Genomic DNA, 14200 nt, shown 5'->3' with positions numbered 1-14200 from the left:
GTGGTAGTGGGTCCAAGTCAAGATCCCTGGTGTCCCTGTGAATCTTGAGAGGCAGAGTAGCAGTCATCCAGGCTCTGTAACCCAGAGAGGGACATAGGTGGGTTTGCAGGCGAATTTGGGGCCAGTCAATTGTTTTATCTTTTAAGAGGAGGAATGGGCTCCAGGTTTAGGCAGTGCAACCACAAAGAGGCAAAAGGGGGAATCCCCCTAGCAAACCAGACTGGACGAATTCACCAGGACTAGCTAGCAGCCAGTCCATGGGAGCCCACTATAACTAGTGAAGTTCTTGGTGGGGTGCAGTCTCCCCAGTTCCACAGAACAGAGTAGGAACACTAGACATTTGATGATTGTTACCCAATAACCTGGGGACTGTTTAGGACAACCCAAGTGGGGGTCTTATGCCAGGGACAAGCTTTAGCAGAGAAGTGGGTCTCAAATCTGGGCTGTCTGGAAGGCAAAATGCATACACGCACACAGAATTCTGATGCAAGCTGACAGGCTGTCAGCTGCAGGGCCCTCAGTGGGGAGGTCCTAGTAGTACAGGTCTGAGATAGCAGGGCCTGTTGCAAACACAGTCAGGAGTAAAACGAATTCATGTTCAACTACCCTTACCCACTTTATGCACTCCAGAATCCCATCCTTGGGAGGAGGGTCCTGCATCACATTAAGATGGTTCTTTATGTCACTGATATATAACATAAAGAAATAAAATCAACTAATCCAGATAATCTCTCATTGGGATTCTCAGAGAGCCATCTCGGTTCTAAGTTCTGTCACACTACCAGAAAATTCATAATAGACACAAATGGTCAACAGGGTAGTGGGACGAACAAGTTGTCAACAGCTCTATATCCTGGCCATGTTGAAATGACAACAAGTACCAACAGTGGCTCTGCGACTTCTGAGAAAAGCAGTCCAGCAGATTTTTAAATTTTATTTTATTTATTTTTTATGAGTGAAATTACAGCAAGGAGAGCTAGTTTATGATTAAAGTTTCAGTTGCCAATCACATTGGGTAAATTTCAGGTAACTCTGATTTGCCAGTGGAGGATAAGAAATAGATATCCTTATTTGCGTGGACCAAGAGGATCTATACAAATGTTTATTCTTCTGTTTTTACAAAGCTCCTACTGGATGGAGCTTTGCTAATAATAACAGTTTCAATCTGCCATGTGACTCTTGTGTGGGGCTCACACTTCTTACTGAGGTGTATTTATCTACACAGTGTTGGTCATCAGATGCCCTCAAGGAAAAGTGACAAAGCAGAAATGGCTGTGAGAATGCAGAACTGTGTGGAGACTTCCACAGGGGTAAAGGATCCAGGAGTCATTAGACCATAAAATCAGGAATCAAATCAATATTTTCATGTGTGCTCTGCACACTATTTTAAAGAGAACGAGGTTTCCTCAGGCATTTGCACAATGTTGATGACTGTTTCCTATTAAAGCACAACTGAGCTCTTGGCACAGTGATCTTCTGTCTCCAGGGGAGGAAAAGGAGGAGCCTACTGAGCTCCACAGACAAGATTCTTTTGTCAGGCATAGGTTATGTGTCAGTGTCCAAAGCAAGGTCAAAAGGAAACACTGATTGGAACTTGTGCCTCATTTCCCCGTCATTCCCAGTAATCGGGGGGCTTAGAGACATATGGTCCCACCTTGTTTTCTAAAAGACTTTTCTTATTGAGAAGAGCAATGGCATCATTTGCTGCAGCATCAATAAAGAGATTCTGCAAATAGTAAGACTTTTTGTAATATATGACAGCAGAACCTGGACCACCAACAACTGAGGAAATTCTTTGGATATAGTTCCATAGTTTTCTCCCTAAGGACACATCGTCATCTTCTGCAAACAAATGGGGAAAACGAAGGTGTACCTTGAATGCATCCACAGACAGGTTAAAATCTTTCGCAATCTCTTCCAATGAGGCATCATCCAGCCCAAAGTAAGACCTGAAGAGATTGAATGTTTCATCCAGATCCTCTAACTGATCCCTGATCATGCCAACAAGTGGAATGGTGGCCAATGCTCCAGCCTTCAGGGCCTCTAGGTAAACTTTCTGCTTCAGGGAATCTCTCTTGAGGTTAATGGTGGCCTCAGTAACACTGCTCAAGGACAGCATGAAGATGTGGCGCTTGTGGGCTGGGAGATCAAATAGGAGTTTGCTTTCCAGTTTTGGGAAGTCATACTTAGACGTATCAAAGTTAGAGACTAAGAAGACTGGAGGCTCACTGGAGAGAGCCTCTTGGAGATGACGTGAACAGTCTTCTAGAATATTCTTCCGGACATTCTCCTCATTGAAAGTCTTAGGTTTGCTCGTCTTCTCATTATATATGTCGCTATCTATCTTGGCTCGGACAAAGTAGAAATTCATGTCCATCCTTTTAATGGCTTTAGCTAGTTGGGCATCATTTTCTTTGAAGCGTGAAGCAGAGATGATAATGAAGAAGTCATATTCACCAAACTTCATTTTTCTTAGGTACTTCTCTGCTGTAAAGGAAGTGGACCCAATGCCAGGCAGGTCCCATAGTGTCACCTGGGGAAGCTTTGGGTGTGGGTATGGAGTTCTCTCCATGGTGGTTTCTGTCGCCCCAGTGCGGGCTGCACCTTCTTCTTCATGTCCCACCCCTCTCAGGGCATTGATGAACGAGGACTTCCCCGACCCTGTCTCCCCTGTCACAGCAATGTTCAGGGAGGCCTTCTCGATGTTTCTCAGTTCATTGCAGATTATAGAAAGTGCTTCCTGGAGGTTCCTGTTCTCAATGTGGGATTTAATCAAGGTAATGGTTTCTTCAGAGAGGATTTGACTTTCCCTCTTAAAATTATTAAGGAATTCATTGATGCTGGAGGCCCAAGCCATAACTCTGTAGGGTAGAGGCTGAATGGAGCTGAGAGGAGAGAAATGGTGATCATTAATTAAAGCAGGGTAAAACCTTGGTGTTTGCTGGTTCAGTGAAGCAGGGCCCTGACCCTAACCCCCATCAGACCTGGCATGCCTGTCTTCTTTTCTCTTGGTTGCTGCTTTGGTTGCTGCTACAATTGCTGCCCTGGAAATGAAGAAGCTTCTTGCTCACACTCCTAGGAATTATCTTGTACTTCTTTGTCTAATTTAATCTCCACTTACTCTATGTAGTTTCCCACTGCAGCCTTTACTATCAATTTGAAGTTCCATTTAAATGCCTTTATTTTCATTAAAATGATGCCCATACATGATATCAATCCTGAAAGGACATGAAAGAAGTAACATTTCTTCTGGCTGGGTCCTCAACCTCACGTGAACCCTTTATTGAATTGCCTGTGGGACCTCAAGGCTTCTGGTCTCTTTCGATAGTTATTTTATGACATAACACCAGAAAAGGGACAGAAAAAGCTGTATTGAATAGAGATGTCCAACTAACTATGACTTCCCTTTTTTCCCTCAGCAGAGGCAGGACATGACGTCCATGGTTGGGAGACACCTAAGTGAAGGACCCTGCTCCCTGAGTTCAGATGTTCAGTTGGGTACATCTCTGTCTTATGTTCTCTTGGGTGACTATGTCAGAAATCAAGACAACTGAGAATCAGAGCTTCCACACCAGGCTCTGAGAGGGACATCCTGGAGAGCTCTGACAAGCATTCTGCATAATGCCGACTAGATTTGTAAAGTCATAACATGTCTCAAAACCATGCTGGCTCTGAGACTCCAGAACACCAGGATTAACTTGGGGAAAGAGTGAGAACTATAGAAAACGATGACTTTTTGAATCCTCTGATGTCATTTTTACTTAATTATACATATACACATGCTGTCTGTGTGTGTATGTAGGTATTTGTATATTTATATACTTTAAATGATGTTATGCCATTGGCTGATAATGCCTTCTCTCTGAGTCATAGAGTAAAAGAAACATCATTGTCAGACATGAGAAACTTCTCTTGAGTTGTGGATCAGGGGAGTCCACGACACTCATCAAACAACACAGGCTCCTGCTGTTGCCCTTGCTTGAGCCTTAGAAGTTGAAGGGCGCTGTGCTGAAGACACAGCACACTTCAGATAAAGGACGCATAGAAATCAAGCTGCATCTGATCCAAAGTCTCCTCCCCGAGGCCCAGCTTCCCTAACATCAGAAGGAGCTGTGAGAGTTTCCAAAGGAGGAGAATGTTCCCTAAATCCTGCCCAGCTGGGACTCCTGTGAGTCACAGTGATGATCATCACACTGAGGTAACTAAAGGTGCAGGGGTGGCATTTGTGTGTTGGTGGTGACCCACACCTGCCTAATTGTGCATCACGCTGGCTGAAACAAGAGGAAAATCATGCTTGGTAACTGAAAACCTAACCAACCACCGTGTGCTGCTAATGAGGTCACAGATCTCAGAGGAGAATCCACTGTGGCCACTTTCCTATCCCAGAATATTCTTATCTGCTTCCCAAACCCTTTTCTTTATACCCACAGGTACACGGAGCTCTCTCTTGCCACCAAGGATGCTTCTTTTTACAGCAGTAAGAGATCACTTCAGAAAGCCACAGCTGGTCACAAAGCAGAAAACAGCTGACTTTGCAGTGCCCAGTCTCGGTTGATGGCATGAACCTTAACCTAAGAGAGAGAAAACACTGAGGAAAGGGTGCAGAAGACACAAGAGTCAGAAGACCACAGACTCCTATGTAAGACTGAGTCTTCTGGATATGACCAAGATACCCATGAACCCTCAACACTATGTCCTTTTACACAAGAACTGAACACTGACACAAACAGTTGTCATGCCAAAGTAAATGTGGGAAATTGCGTGGGTTGTCAAGCTTAGATGAAGAGTCACAAGTGGTAAAAAGCTGCAGAGAGGCAGAAGTAGTCTCCCCCAGAGAGGAGCTCCCTAGTTCATCATTCAGTTCCAAATGTTCAGCCCTAATTCCTATCTGTCTGTCTATCTGACACTATCTATCTATCTATCTATCTATCTATCTATCTATCTATCTATCTATCTATCTATCTATCTATCTATCTATCTATCATATATTGATCATCTACCTGTATATCTATCTATACAAGCTGTACTAAAAGCAACAGGTTGAGTTTATGTATTTATTTGTTAGTAGACTGTCACAATAATAAAGAGTTAGAGAGGCACTGGGTCCGAATCCTCGGTAGGCGCTTTGTTTACAAGCTACCCAACCAGCACGGAGACCTGATCTCTCGGCGCCAGGAGAGCCAACATTGGGGTGAGTTTCTGACCCCACGGCGCCAGCCCGGGACAGGGAACTCAGAAGTTCCTCAACCCCCTATCCTTCTTGGGCTCTCTGCAGGGCCTCTACTCCCTGCATACTGCCTCTTTCTTCCTATCCCATCCAGCTTGCATCCAGAACCCTCCCCACTTCGGCCCCCCTGCCCTCTTTTGGCACATAACATCACCCAGCCCAGCCTGTCTGGGCACTGGGTCCGAATCCTCAGGGCAACCAAGCGGGCGGGAGTTCCTTTGTTTCTATAGCCTGCCTTCACCAAGCAAGGTAGGCACTTTGTTTACGAGCTACCCAACAAGCATGGAGACCTGTTCTGGGTGCCAGGAGAGCCAGCATTGGGGAGAGCCATCATTGGGCACAGAGATCTGATCTCGGCACCAGGAGAGCCATCACTGGGAAGGTATATCAGTAGGCAAGGAGACCTGATCCGGTAAAAGAAGATCCATAAAGGAGCATTTGGAAGAAGAGATGGGCAGACGCCAACGCAAGAATTCACCCAACAATCTGAAAAGCAACATGAAGCCACCAGAAACAAGCGACCTCACAACAGGAGGACATGAACACCTTAATCAAGAAGAAGTAGAAAAGATTGACTTCATGAAAGTGATTGATGCCCTTAAACAGATGTAAAGAACGCCCTTATAGAAATGGATGAGAAATATAACAGAAAGTTTGAAGAATTGAATAAATCAGTGAATGATACCCTAGAAAACCAAGGAAAAACAATCAAACAGATAATGGAAACAGTTCAAGACTTGAAAACTGAAATGGAGGCAAAAAAGAAAACACAAACAGAGGGCCGGCTGGACATGGAAAATTTAAGTAAACAAACAGAGTCTACAGAAACAAGCATAACCAACAGAATACAAGAGTTAGAAGAAAGAATCTCAGATTCTGGAGATACCATAGAGAAAATAAACACACTGATCAAAGAAAACAGCAAGTTCAACAAACTCTCATCACAAAACATTCAGGAAATCTAGGACACAATAAAAAGACCAAACCTAAGAATAATAGGAGTAAAAGAAGGAGAAGAAGTGCAGCTCAATGGTCCAGAAAATATATTTAATAAAATTATAGAAGAAAACTTTCCCAACCTAAAGAAAGATATACCTATGAAGGTTCAAGAAGCATACAGAACACCGAATAGGCTGGATCAAAAAAAAAAAAACATCCCCTCGCCATATAATAATCAAAACACAAGCATACAGAGTAAGGAAAGAATTTTAAGAACTGCAAAGGAAAAAGGCCAAATCACTTATAAAGGTAAACTTATCAGACTTACATCTGACTTCTCCATGGAAACCATGAAAGCCAGAAGGTCCTGGATAGATGTACTGCAGAAACTGAGAGACCATGGCTACAAGCCCAGACTACTATACCCAGCCAAGCTTTCGTTCACTATAAATGGAGAAAACAAAATTTTCCAGGATAAAAACAAATTTAAACAATACGCAGCCACAAATCCAGCCTTACAGAAAGTAATAGAAGGAAAATCACTAACCAAGGAGTCCAACAATGACCTCAATAACTCAGACATCTAGAGACCCTTCACCAACACAACTCAAAGAAGGGAAACACACAAACTCTACAACTAAAAAAGTGACCGGAGTTAACAACCACTGGTCATTAATATCACTTAAGGTCAATGGACTCAACTTACCTATAAAAAGGCACAGGCTAAGAGATTGGATAAGAAAACAGGATCCAACATTCTGCTGTTTACAAGAAACACACCTAAACCACAAAGACAGGCACCTACTAAGAGTAAAGGGCTGGGAAAAAGCTTATCAATCAAATGGACCTAAGAAACAAGCAGGTGTGGCCATACTAATCTCTAACAAAGTTGACTTCAAACTAAAATCAATCAGAAGAGATGGAGAGGGGCATTTTATATTCATAACAGGAACAGTTCATCAGGATGTAGTCTCAATCCTGAACATCTATGCCCCTAAAATAAAAGCACCCACGTACATAAGAGAAACATTGCTAAAACTCAAGGCAGCCATCAAACCGCACACACTAATAGTAGGAGACTTCAACACTCCTCTCTCACCAATGGACAGGTCAATCAGACAGAAACCTAACAGAGAAATAAGAGAATTAATGGAGGTAATGAAGCAAATGGACTTAACAGACATCTATAGAACATTCCACCCAAATAGGAAAGAATATACCTTCTTCTCTGCAGCTCATGGAACTTTCTCAAAAATCGACCACATAGTCGGTAACAAAGCAAACATCCACAATTACAAAAAAATATTAGTAACCACCTGTGTCTTATCAGATCACCATGGATTAAAGTTAGAATTCAACAACAATGCTACCCCCAGAAAGCCTACAAATTCATGGAAACTGAACAGTCAACTACTGAACCATACCTGGATTAAGGAAGAAATAAAGAAAGAAATTAAAGTCTTCCTGGAATACAATGAAAATAAAGAAACAACATACTCAAACTTATGGGACACTATGAAATCAGTCCTAAGAGGAAAGTTCATAGCACTAAGTTCCCACTTAAAGAAAACAGAGAAAGCTCACATTGGAGACTTAACAGCCCACCTGAAAGCTCTAGAAAAAAAAGAAGCAGACTCACCTAGGAGGAGTAGAAGACTGGAAATAATCAAACTGAGGGCTGAAATCAACAAAATAGAAACACAGAAAACAATACAAAGAATCAATGAAACAAAAAGCTGGTTCCTGGAGAAAATCAACAAGATTGACAAACCCCTATCCAAACAAATGAAATGGCAGAGAGAGAGAATCTGCAAATTAATAAGGTCAGAAATGAAAAGGGGAACATAACCACAGACACAGAGGAAATTCAGAGAATCATTAGATCTTACTACAAAAGCCTGTATGCCACAAAACTGAAAAATGTAAAGGAAATGGACACTTTTTTAGATAAATACAATATACCAAAGTTAAACCAGGACCAGGTGAACAATCTAAATAGACCTGATAGTCGCGAAGAATTACAAGTGGTTATCAAAAACCTCCCTACCAAAATAAGCCCAGAACCAGATGGTTTCAATGCGGAATTCTACCAGAACTTCCAAGAAGACCTAATACCTATACTCCTTAATGTATTTCACAATATAGAAACAGAAGAGGCATTGCCAAATTCCTTTTATGAAGCTACAGTTACTCTGATACCAAAACCGCACGAAGACTCAACCAAGAAAGAGAATTATAGGCCAATCTCACTCATGAACATCGACGCAAAAATCCTCAACAAAATACTGGCAAACCGAATCCAAGAACACATTTGAAAAATTATCCATTATGATCAAGTAGGCTTCATCCCAGAGATGCAGGGCTGGTTCAAAATAAGAAAATCTATCAATGTAATCCAGCATATAAATAAACTGAAAGAAAAAAACCATATAATCATTTCATTAGATGCTGAAAAAGCATTCGACAAAATTCAACACCCCTTTATGATAAAAGTATTGGAGAGATTAGGGATACAAGGGTCATACCTAAATATAATAAAAGCTATTTACAGCAAGCCGACAGCTAACATTAAATTAAACGGAGATAAACTCAAACCCATCTCACTAAACTCAAGAACACGACAAGGCTGTCTACTCTCGCCATACCTCTTCAATATAGTGCTTGAAGTTCTAGCATTAGCAATAAGACAACATAAGGAGATCAAGGGGATTCGAATTGGAAAGGAAGAAGTTAAGCTTTCGTTATTTGCAGATGATATGATAGTGTACATAAGCGACCCCCAAAACTCCACCAAAGAACTTTTACAGCTGATAAACACCTTTAGTAATGTGGCAGGATACAAGATCAACTCCAAAAAAATCAGTCACCTTCTTATACACAAAGGATATGGAAGCAGAGAGGGAAATCAGAGAAGCTTCACCTTTCACGATAGCCACAAACAGCATTAAATATCTTGGGGTAACTCTAACCAAGGAAGTGAAAGATCTATTCAACAAGAACTTTAAGGCATTGAAGAAAGAAATTGAGGAGGATACCAGAAAATGGAAGGACTTCCCTTGCTCTTGGATTGGGAGGATCAGCATAGTAAAAATGGCAAGTCTACCAAAGGCAATTTATAGATTCAATGCAATCCTCATCAAGGTCCCATCAAAATTCTTCACAGATCTTGAGAGGACAATAATCAACTTTATATGGAAAAACAAAAAACCCAGGATAGCCAAAACAATCTTATACAATAAAGGATCTTCTGGAGGCATTACCATCCCTGACTTCAAACTCTATTACAGAGCTACAGTGATGAAAACAGTGTGGTACTGGCATAAAAACAGAGAAGTCGACCAATGGAATCATATAGAAGACCCGAATTTTAACCCACAAACCTATGATCACCTCATTTTCGATAAAGGAGCTAAAAGTATACAATGGAAGAAAGAAAGCATCTTCAACAAATGGTGCTGGCATAACTGGATGTCAACCTGTAGAAGAATGAAAATAGACCCATATCTCTCACCATGCACAAAACTCAAGTCCAAATGGATTAAAGACCTCAATATCAGTCAGAACACATTGCACCTGATAGAAGAGTAAGTGGGAAATACCCTACAACCGATGGGCACAGGAGATCGCTTCCTATGTATAACCCCAGCAGCACAGACATTAAGGGCAACATTGAATAAATGGGACCTCCTGAGACTGAGAAGCTTCTGTAAAGCAAAGGACACTGTCACTAAGACAAAAAGGCAAACTACTGACTGGGAGAAGATCTTCACCAACCCCGCAACAGACAAAGGTCTGATCTCCAAAATATATAGAGAACTCAGGAAACTAGAATTTAAAGTGCTAATTAACCCAATTAAAAAATGGGGCACTGAGCTGAACAGAGAATTCTCAACAGAAGAAGTTCAAATGGCCAAAAGACACTTAAGGTCATGCTCAACCTCCTTAGCGATCAGGGAAATGCAAATCAAAACAACTTTGAGATATCATCTTACACCTGTCAGAATAGCTAAAATAAAAAACTCCAATGATAGCCTTTGCTCGAGAGACTGTGGAGGAAGGGGTACACTCATCCATTGCTGGTGGGAATGCAATCTTGTGCAACCACTTTGGAAATCAGTGTTTCGGTTTCTCAGGAAATTCGGGATCAACCTACCCCTGGACCCAGCAATACCACTCTTGGGAATATACCCAAGAGATGCCCTATCATATGACAAGAGCATTTGTTCAACTATGTTCATAGCAGTATTATTTGCAATAGCCAGAACCTGGAAACAACCTAGATGCCCTTCAATGGAAGAATGGATGAAGAAAGTGTGGAATATCTACACATTAGAGTACTACGCTGCGGTAAAAAACAATGACTTCTCGAATTTTGCATGCAAATGGATGGAAATAGAAAACACTATACTGAGTGAGGTAACCTAGACCCAAAAAGATGAACATGGGATGTACTTACTCATAATTGGTTTCTAGCCATAAATAAGGGTCACGGAGTCTACAATTGGTGAACCTAAAGAAGCTAAGTAAGAAGGTGAACCCAAGGAAAAACATATAGTTATCCTCTTGGCTGTGGGAAGTAGACAAAATTGCCGGGGAGAAAATTGGGATCTTGGGGGTGGGGTGGGATGGGAGTAAGGGGAGATGGGGAGAGAAAAGGGAGAAGGGGAGGATGGGGGGAATTTGGGGGAAAAGGATGATTGGGATAAAGGAAGGTTGGATAGGGGAGCACGGAAGCACAATTCTTAGTTAAGGGAGCCACCTTAGGGTTGGCAAGAGACTTGAACCTAGAGTGGCTCCCAGGAGCCCAAGGCGATGTCCCCAGTTAGTTCCTTGGGCAGCTGAGGATAGGGAACCTGAAATGACCCTATCCTATAGCAATACTGACGAATATCTTGCATATCACCATAGAACCTTCATCTGGTGATGGATGGAGATAGAGACAGAGACCCACACTGGAGCACTGGACTGAGCTCCCAAGTTCCCAATGAGGAGCAGAAGGAGGGAGAACATGAGCAAAGAAGTCGGAACCACGAGGGGTGCACCCACCCACTGAGACAGTGGAGCTGATCTATTGGGAGCTCACCAAGGCCAGCTGGACTGGGACTGAAAAAGCATGGGATAAAACCGGACTCTCTGAACATGGCGAACAATGAGGGCTGATGAGACGCCAAGGACAATGGCACGGGGTTTTGATCCTACGTAATGTGCTGGCTTTGTGGGAGCCTAGCCAGTTTGGATGTTCACCTTCCTAGATATGGACGGAGGGGGGAGGACCTAGGACTTACCACAGGGCAGGGAACCCTGACTGCTCTTTGGACTGGAGAGGGAGGGGGAGAGAAGTTGGGGGAGGGGGAGAAGGGTGGGAGGAGGAAGAGAGAAATGGGAGGCTGGGAGGAGGCGGAAACTTGTTTTTTTTTCCTTTTCTCAATAAAAAAAAAGAGTTAGAGAGCATACATCTGAACGGGAATAGGAGGTATGGAAGGGACTGCAGGGAGGAGAGGGAGAATGATGCTCTTATATTGTAATAAACAAAAGGACCCTTGCTTCGTGGTAAACATTTAAATTAAATAAAATTTAAAATTAAAAAGTAAAGAAAGACTACTGTTAGAGGCAAGGGCATTGAGGAGAACATCCTCCAAAGAATGTAATTCACCACAACTATCTAAGGACATTACTGTGCTATCCCTAAGCCAGCCAGGGCTGGCAATGTAGGCCATTGTCTCCAAAACATTGATCAGAAACCACTTGACCAGCTGCCTGCTTCATGAGATTAACACTTATATATTAATACTGGTGGCTGTCAACCTTCCTGCGTACCCACTACCTACCCCATGAGGAGTTCCTCTGTCCCTCAGAGACTTCAGATCCCACAAATTCAGTGCCTGCCAGGCCCCCTGCCCACCCACTGCCTGGCCTGTCAGACTTGCCAGCTGTCTATCCACCTACTCACCCATGAGGTCAGCATTCCCACATTTGAGTCTTAGACATCCAAGTTCACCTGACTCCTGTTGACTACCCCATGTATCAGAGCCTTCAAAGCCCACCCAACTGCTTCCCATTATGAAATAAGTAAGACAACGTAGTAAATATATACAAAAGAAAATCCAACCAGTGATCTAAGCATATACGAACACAAAAACTTGGTTATATGAAAACACAAGACAGCTCGTCTCCTCTAAAAAATACAAACTCCAGAGTAATGGTCTTCATGAGAATGACTTAAAGTTTCAGATGAAGAATTCACAAGGATGATGTAAATGTGATCAAAGAAAGAAGATTCAAGCAATCATTTGAATGAAGGACAGGTCAACACAGGGAATGAAAATGAAATTCAATAATGAGAAATACTGAGCAAAATCTTAAATGAAGCTGGAGATGAAAAATGCATTAAAGCAAATGCTCAGAACAAAGACTCACCATCAGAGTGGATCATATGGAGGAGAAAATATCAGGAACTGAAGACTATGTAGACGAATGGGAAGACTTGGTCAAGGAAGACCATAAAAATTGAAAAGCCCATGAGCAGAACATGTGTCTTTGTTGGAACACCATGAAACACATCGGCAGAGAAGGAGCAGAACTCCATTCCAGCAGCATAGAAAATATTCTCAACCAATCCTAGCAAGAATGTCTTCAAATTTAGGGAGAGGAATGCACATCCAGACAGATACAAAGGCATATAGATCTCCAGATACAAAGGGCGGAAAAAGAAACTCCCGAAGTCATATCACAGTTAAACCCAAGTGGTCTGCAAACTACCAGAGAGAACCAACAGGAAGTGTAAAGGTGGGACCATCAGAATAACAACTGACTGACAGCAGCAGATTCCTGAAAGCCAGGGGGTCAACAGCTCTGCCAGACACTGTGGATGGCTGTTTCTCATCTGGGATTTTATCTCCATGGGGTACAGCAATGACTCCAAGAGCATCTGGGTATCCCAGCCTATTGTCTTCCTCCAAGCTTGACTACTTCAGAAGACCAGCTAGGTCCACACAAGCAGGGAGAAGGAAGGGCTGCTGCTTCTCTGCTTTGGGATGCTTGTGGCACAGAAGGATGCTACTGTGCCTGCTCCCTGAGTGAAATCCCCAAGCCCCCCTGCCCCGGAGTCAGTGCTCCCCTCTTCATGTTATCACACATGTAGGGCTATTGGCCAAGCTGAAGTTAGAACCCTTCACTCACCTCAGCAGTGGTGACCTTGATCTGAGGGCAGTGGTGCCTCTGGGAAAGCTCTCCTCTTAGGAGAAGTCTGTGCACTGCAGCAAGGGCAGTTGTCTTTGAATGCTCTAGAAATGGAATTCAGACTCAGGATGTTCAGGAAGAAAAGAGGTGAAGTTTGGAGTTCTGAGTCCTAGGAAGAACTTCCTGAAGAGAGAAAGACCACTTGGAATTGAAAGCCTGATCTTGACCTTCCTTGTTCCTTTATGGCTGCTGGTCCATGCATAGCCCTTGCTATCTACATATTCTGGGTAGATATGAGCTCTTCTTATATAAACCACCTTACAGGGGAGGGGCTGCAGTCAGAGTTGGTTTCAGTTTCTATTCCTAGAAATAGCTGTTTTGCTTGAAACAACTGGGAGGTCCTTTAGAGGAGGTAGCAGATGGGTCAAACTGATTGAAGTTGGACTTACTAAGTCTGTGGCATGGCCATGATAGCACAGTTCCTGGTAGAGATCCGGGTCTGACCCTCTTGCTTCACCACTGGAGACTGCTGACTCAGGTGTGGGCACCTAGCCCTGGGCAAGCGATGCTTCTCATGTGGGTCCTGAGTCAGTTACAGATTTACCAGTCAGACTTAAATTTTGGTTATAATAAATTCAAGACTTTTAATTAAAAAGACACCAACCCGAAGAAACCAGAGAGAGTTCTCTAGGTAAGGCCCTGGCTGCTGTATGCCAAAGGATTACAAAGGAAAAAAAAACCCACAGAGGTATAATTTTGGGGAGTAAATTAAATCATATCATGTCTGGGTGTGGGCAAAGCTTGATCTTGTAACAGACACCCTGCAGATGCTTCAACCATCCATGCAAGCAAGCA

The 14200-nt window shown here is 42.8% G+C and overlaps 1 protein-coding gene across 2 annotated transcripts; it reads right to left on the bottom strand.

The window, feature by feature from the left end:
* Nucleotides 1-952: 952 nt before the first annotated feature.
* On the bottom strand, nt 953-13703 carry LOC142860907 (T-cell-specific guanine nucleotide triphosphate-binding protein 2-like). 2 transcript variants are annotated; one of them, XM_075992817.1, is made up of 3 exons: nt 13346-13703; nt 4429-4571; nt 953-2885 (listed from the first exon to the last, which is right to left on the bottom strand). In XM_075992817.1, exon 3 carries the CDS (start codon nt 2855-2857, stop codon nt 1613-1615), a length of 1245 nt encoding a protein of 414 aa, XP_075848932.1. In that variant the 5' UTR covers nt 2858-2885; nt 4429-4571; nt 13346-13703; the 3' UTR covers nt 953-1612. The 2 variants fall into 2 exon arrangements, with proteins under 2 accessions (XP_075848932.1, XP_075848933.1); XM_075992818.1 differs by lacking the exon at nt 4429-4571 and having other exon boundaries at nt 13346-13616.
* Between the last annotated feature and the right edge of the window lie 497 nt (nt 13704-14200).

This window comes from Microtus pennsylvanicus, chromosome 11 (assembly GCF_037038515.1).
Source record: "Microtus pennsylvanicus isolate mMicPen1 chromosome 11, mMicPen1.hap1, whole genome shotgun sequence".
Classification (NCBI taxonomy): Eukaryota; Metazoa; Chordata; class Mammalia; order Rodentia; family Cricetidae; genus Microtus; species Microtus pennsylvanicus.
The sequence above is the reverse complement of the archived record's forward strand: the minus strand, read 5'-3'. Positions and strand labels throughout refer to the sequence as shown.

Bases quoted from the DNA above. Each gene is read 5' to 3' on its own strand.
- LOC142860907 (XM_075992817.1), bottom strand. From the start codon at position 2,857: ATGGCTTGGGCCTCCAGCATCAATGAATTCCTTAATAATTTTAAGAGG.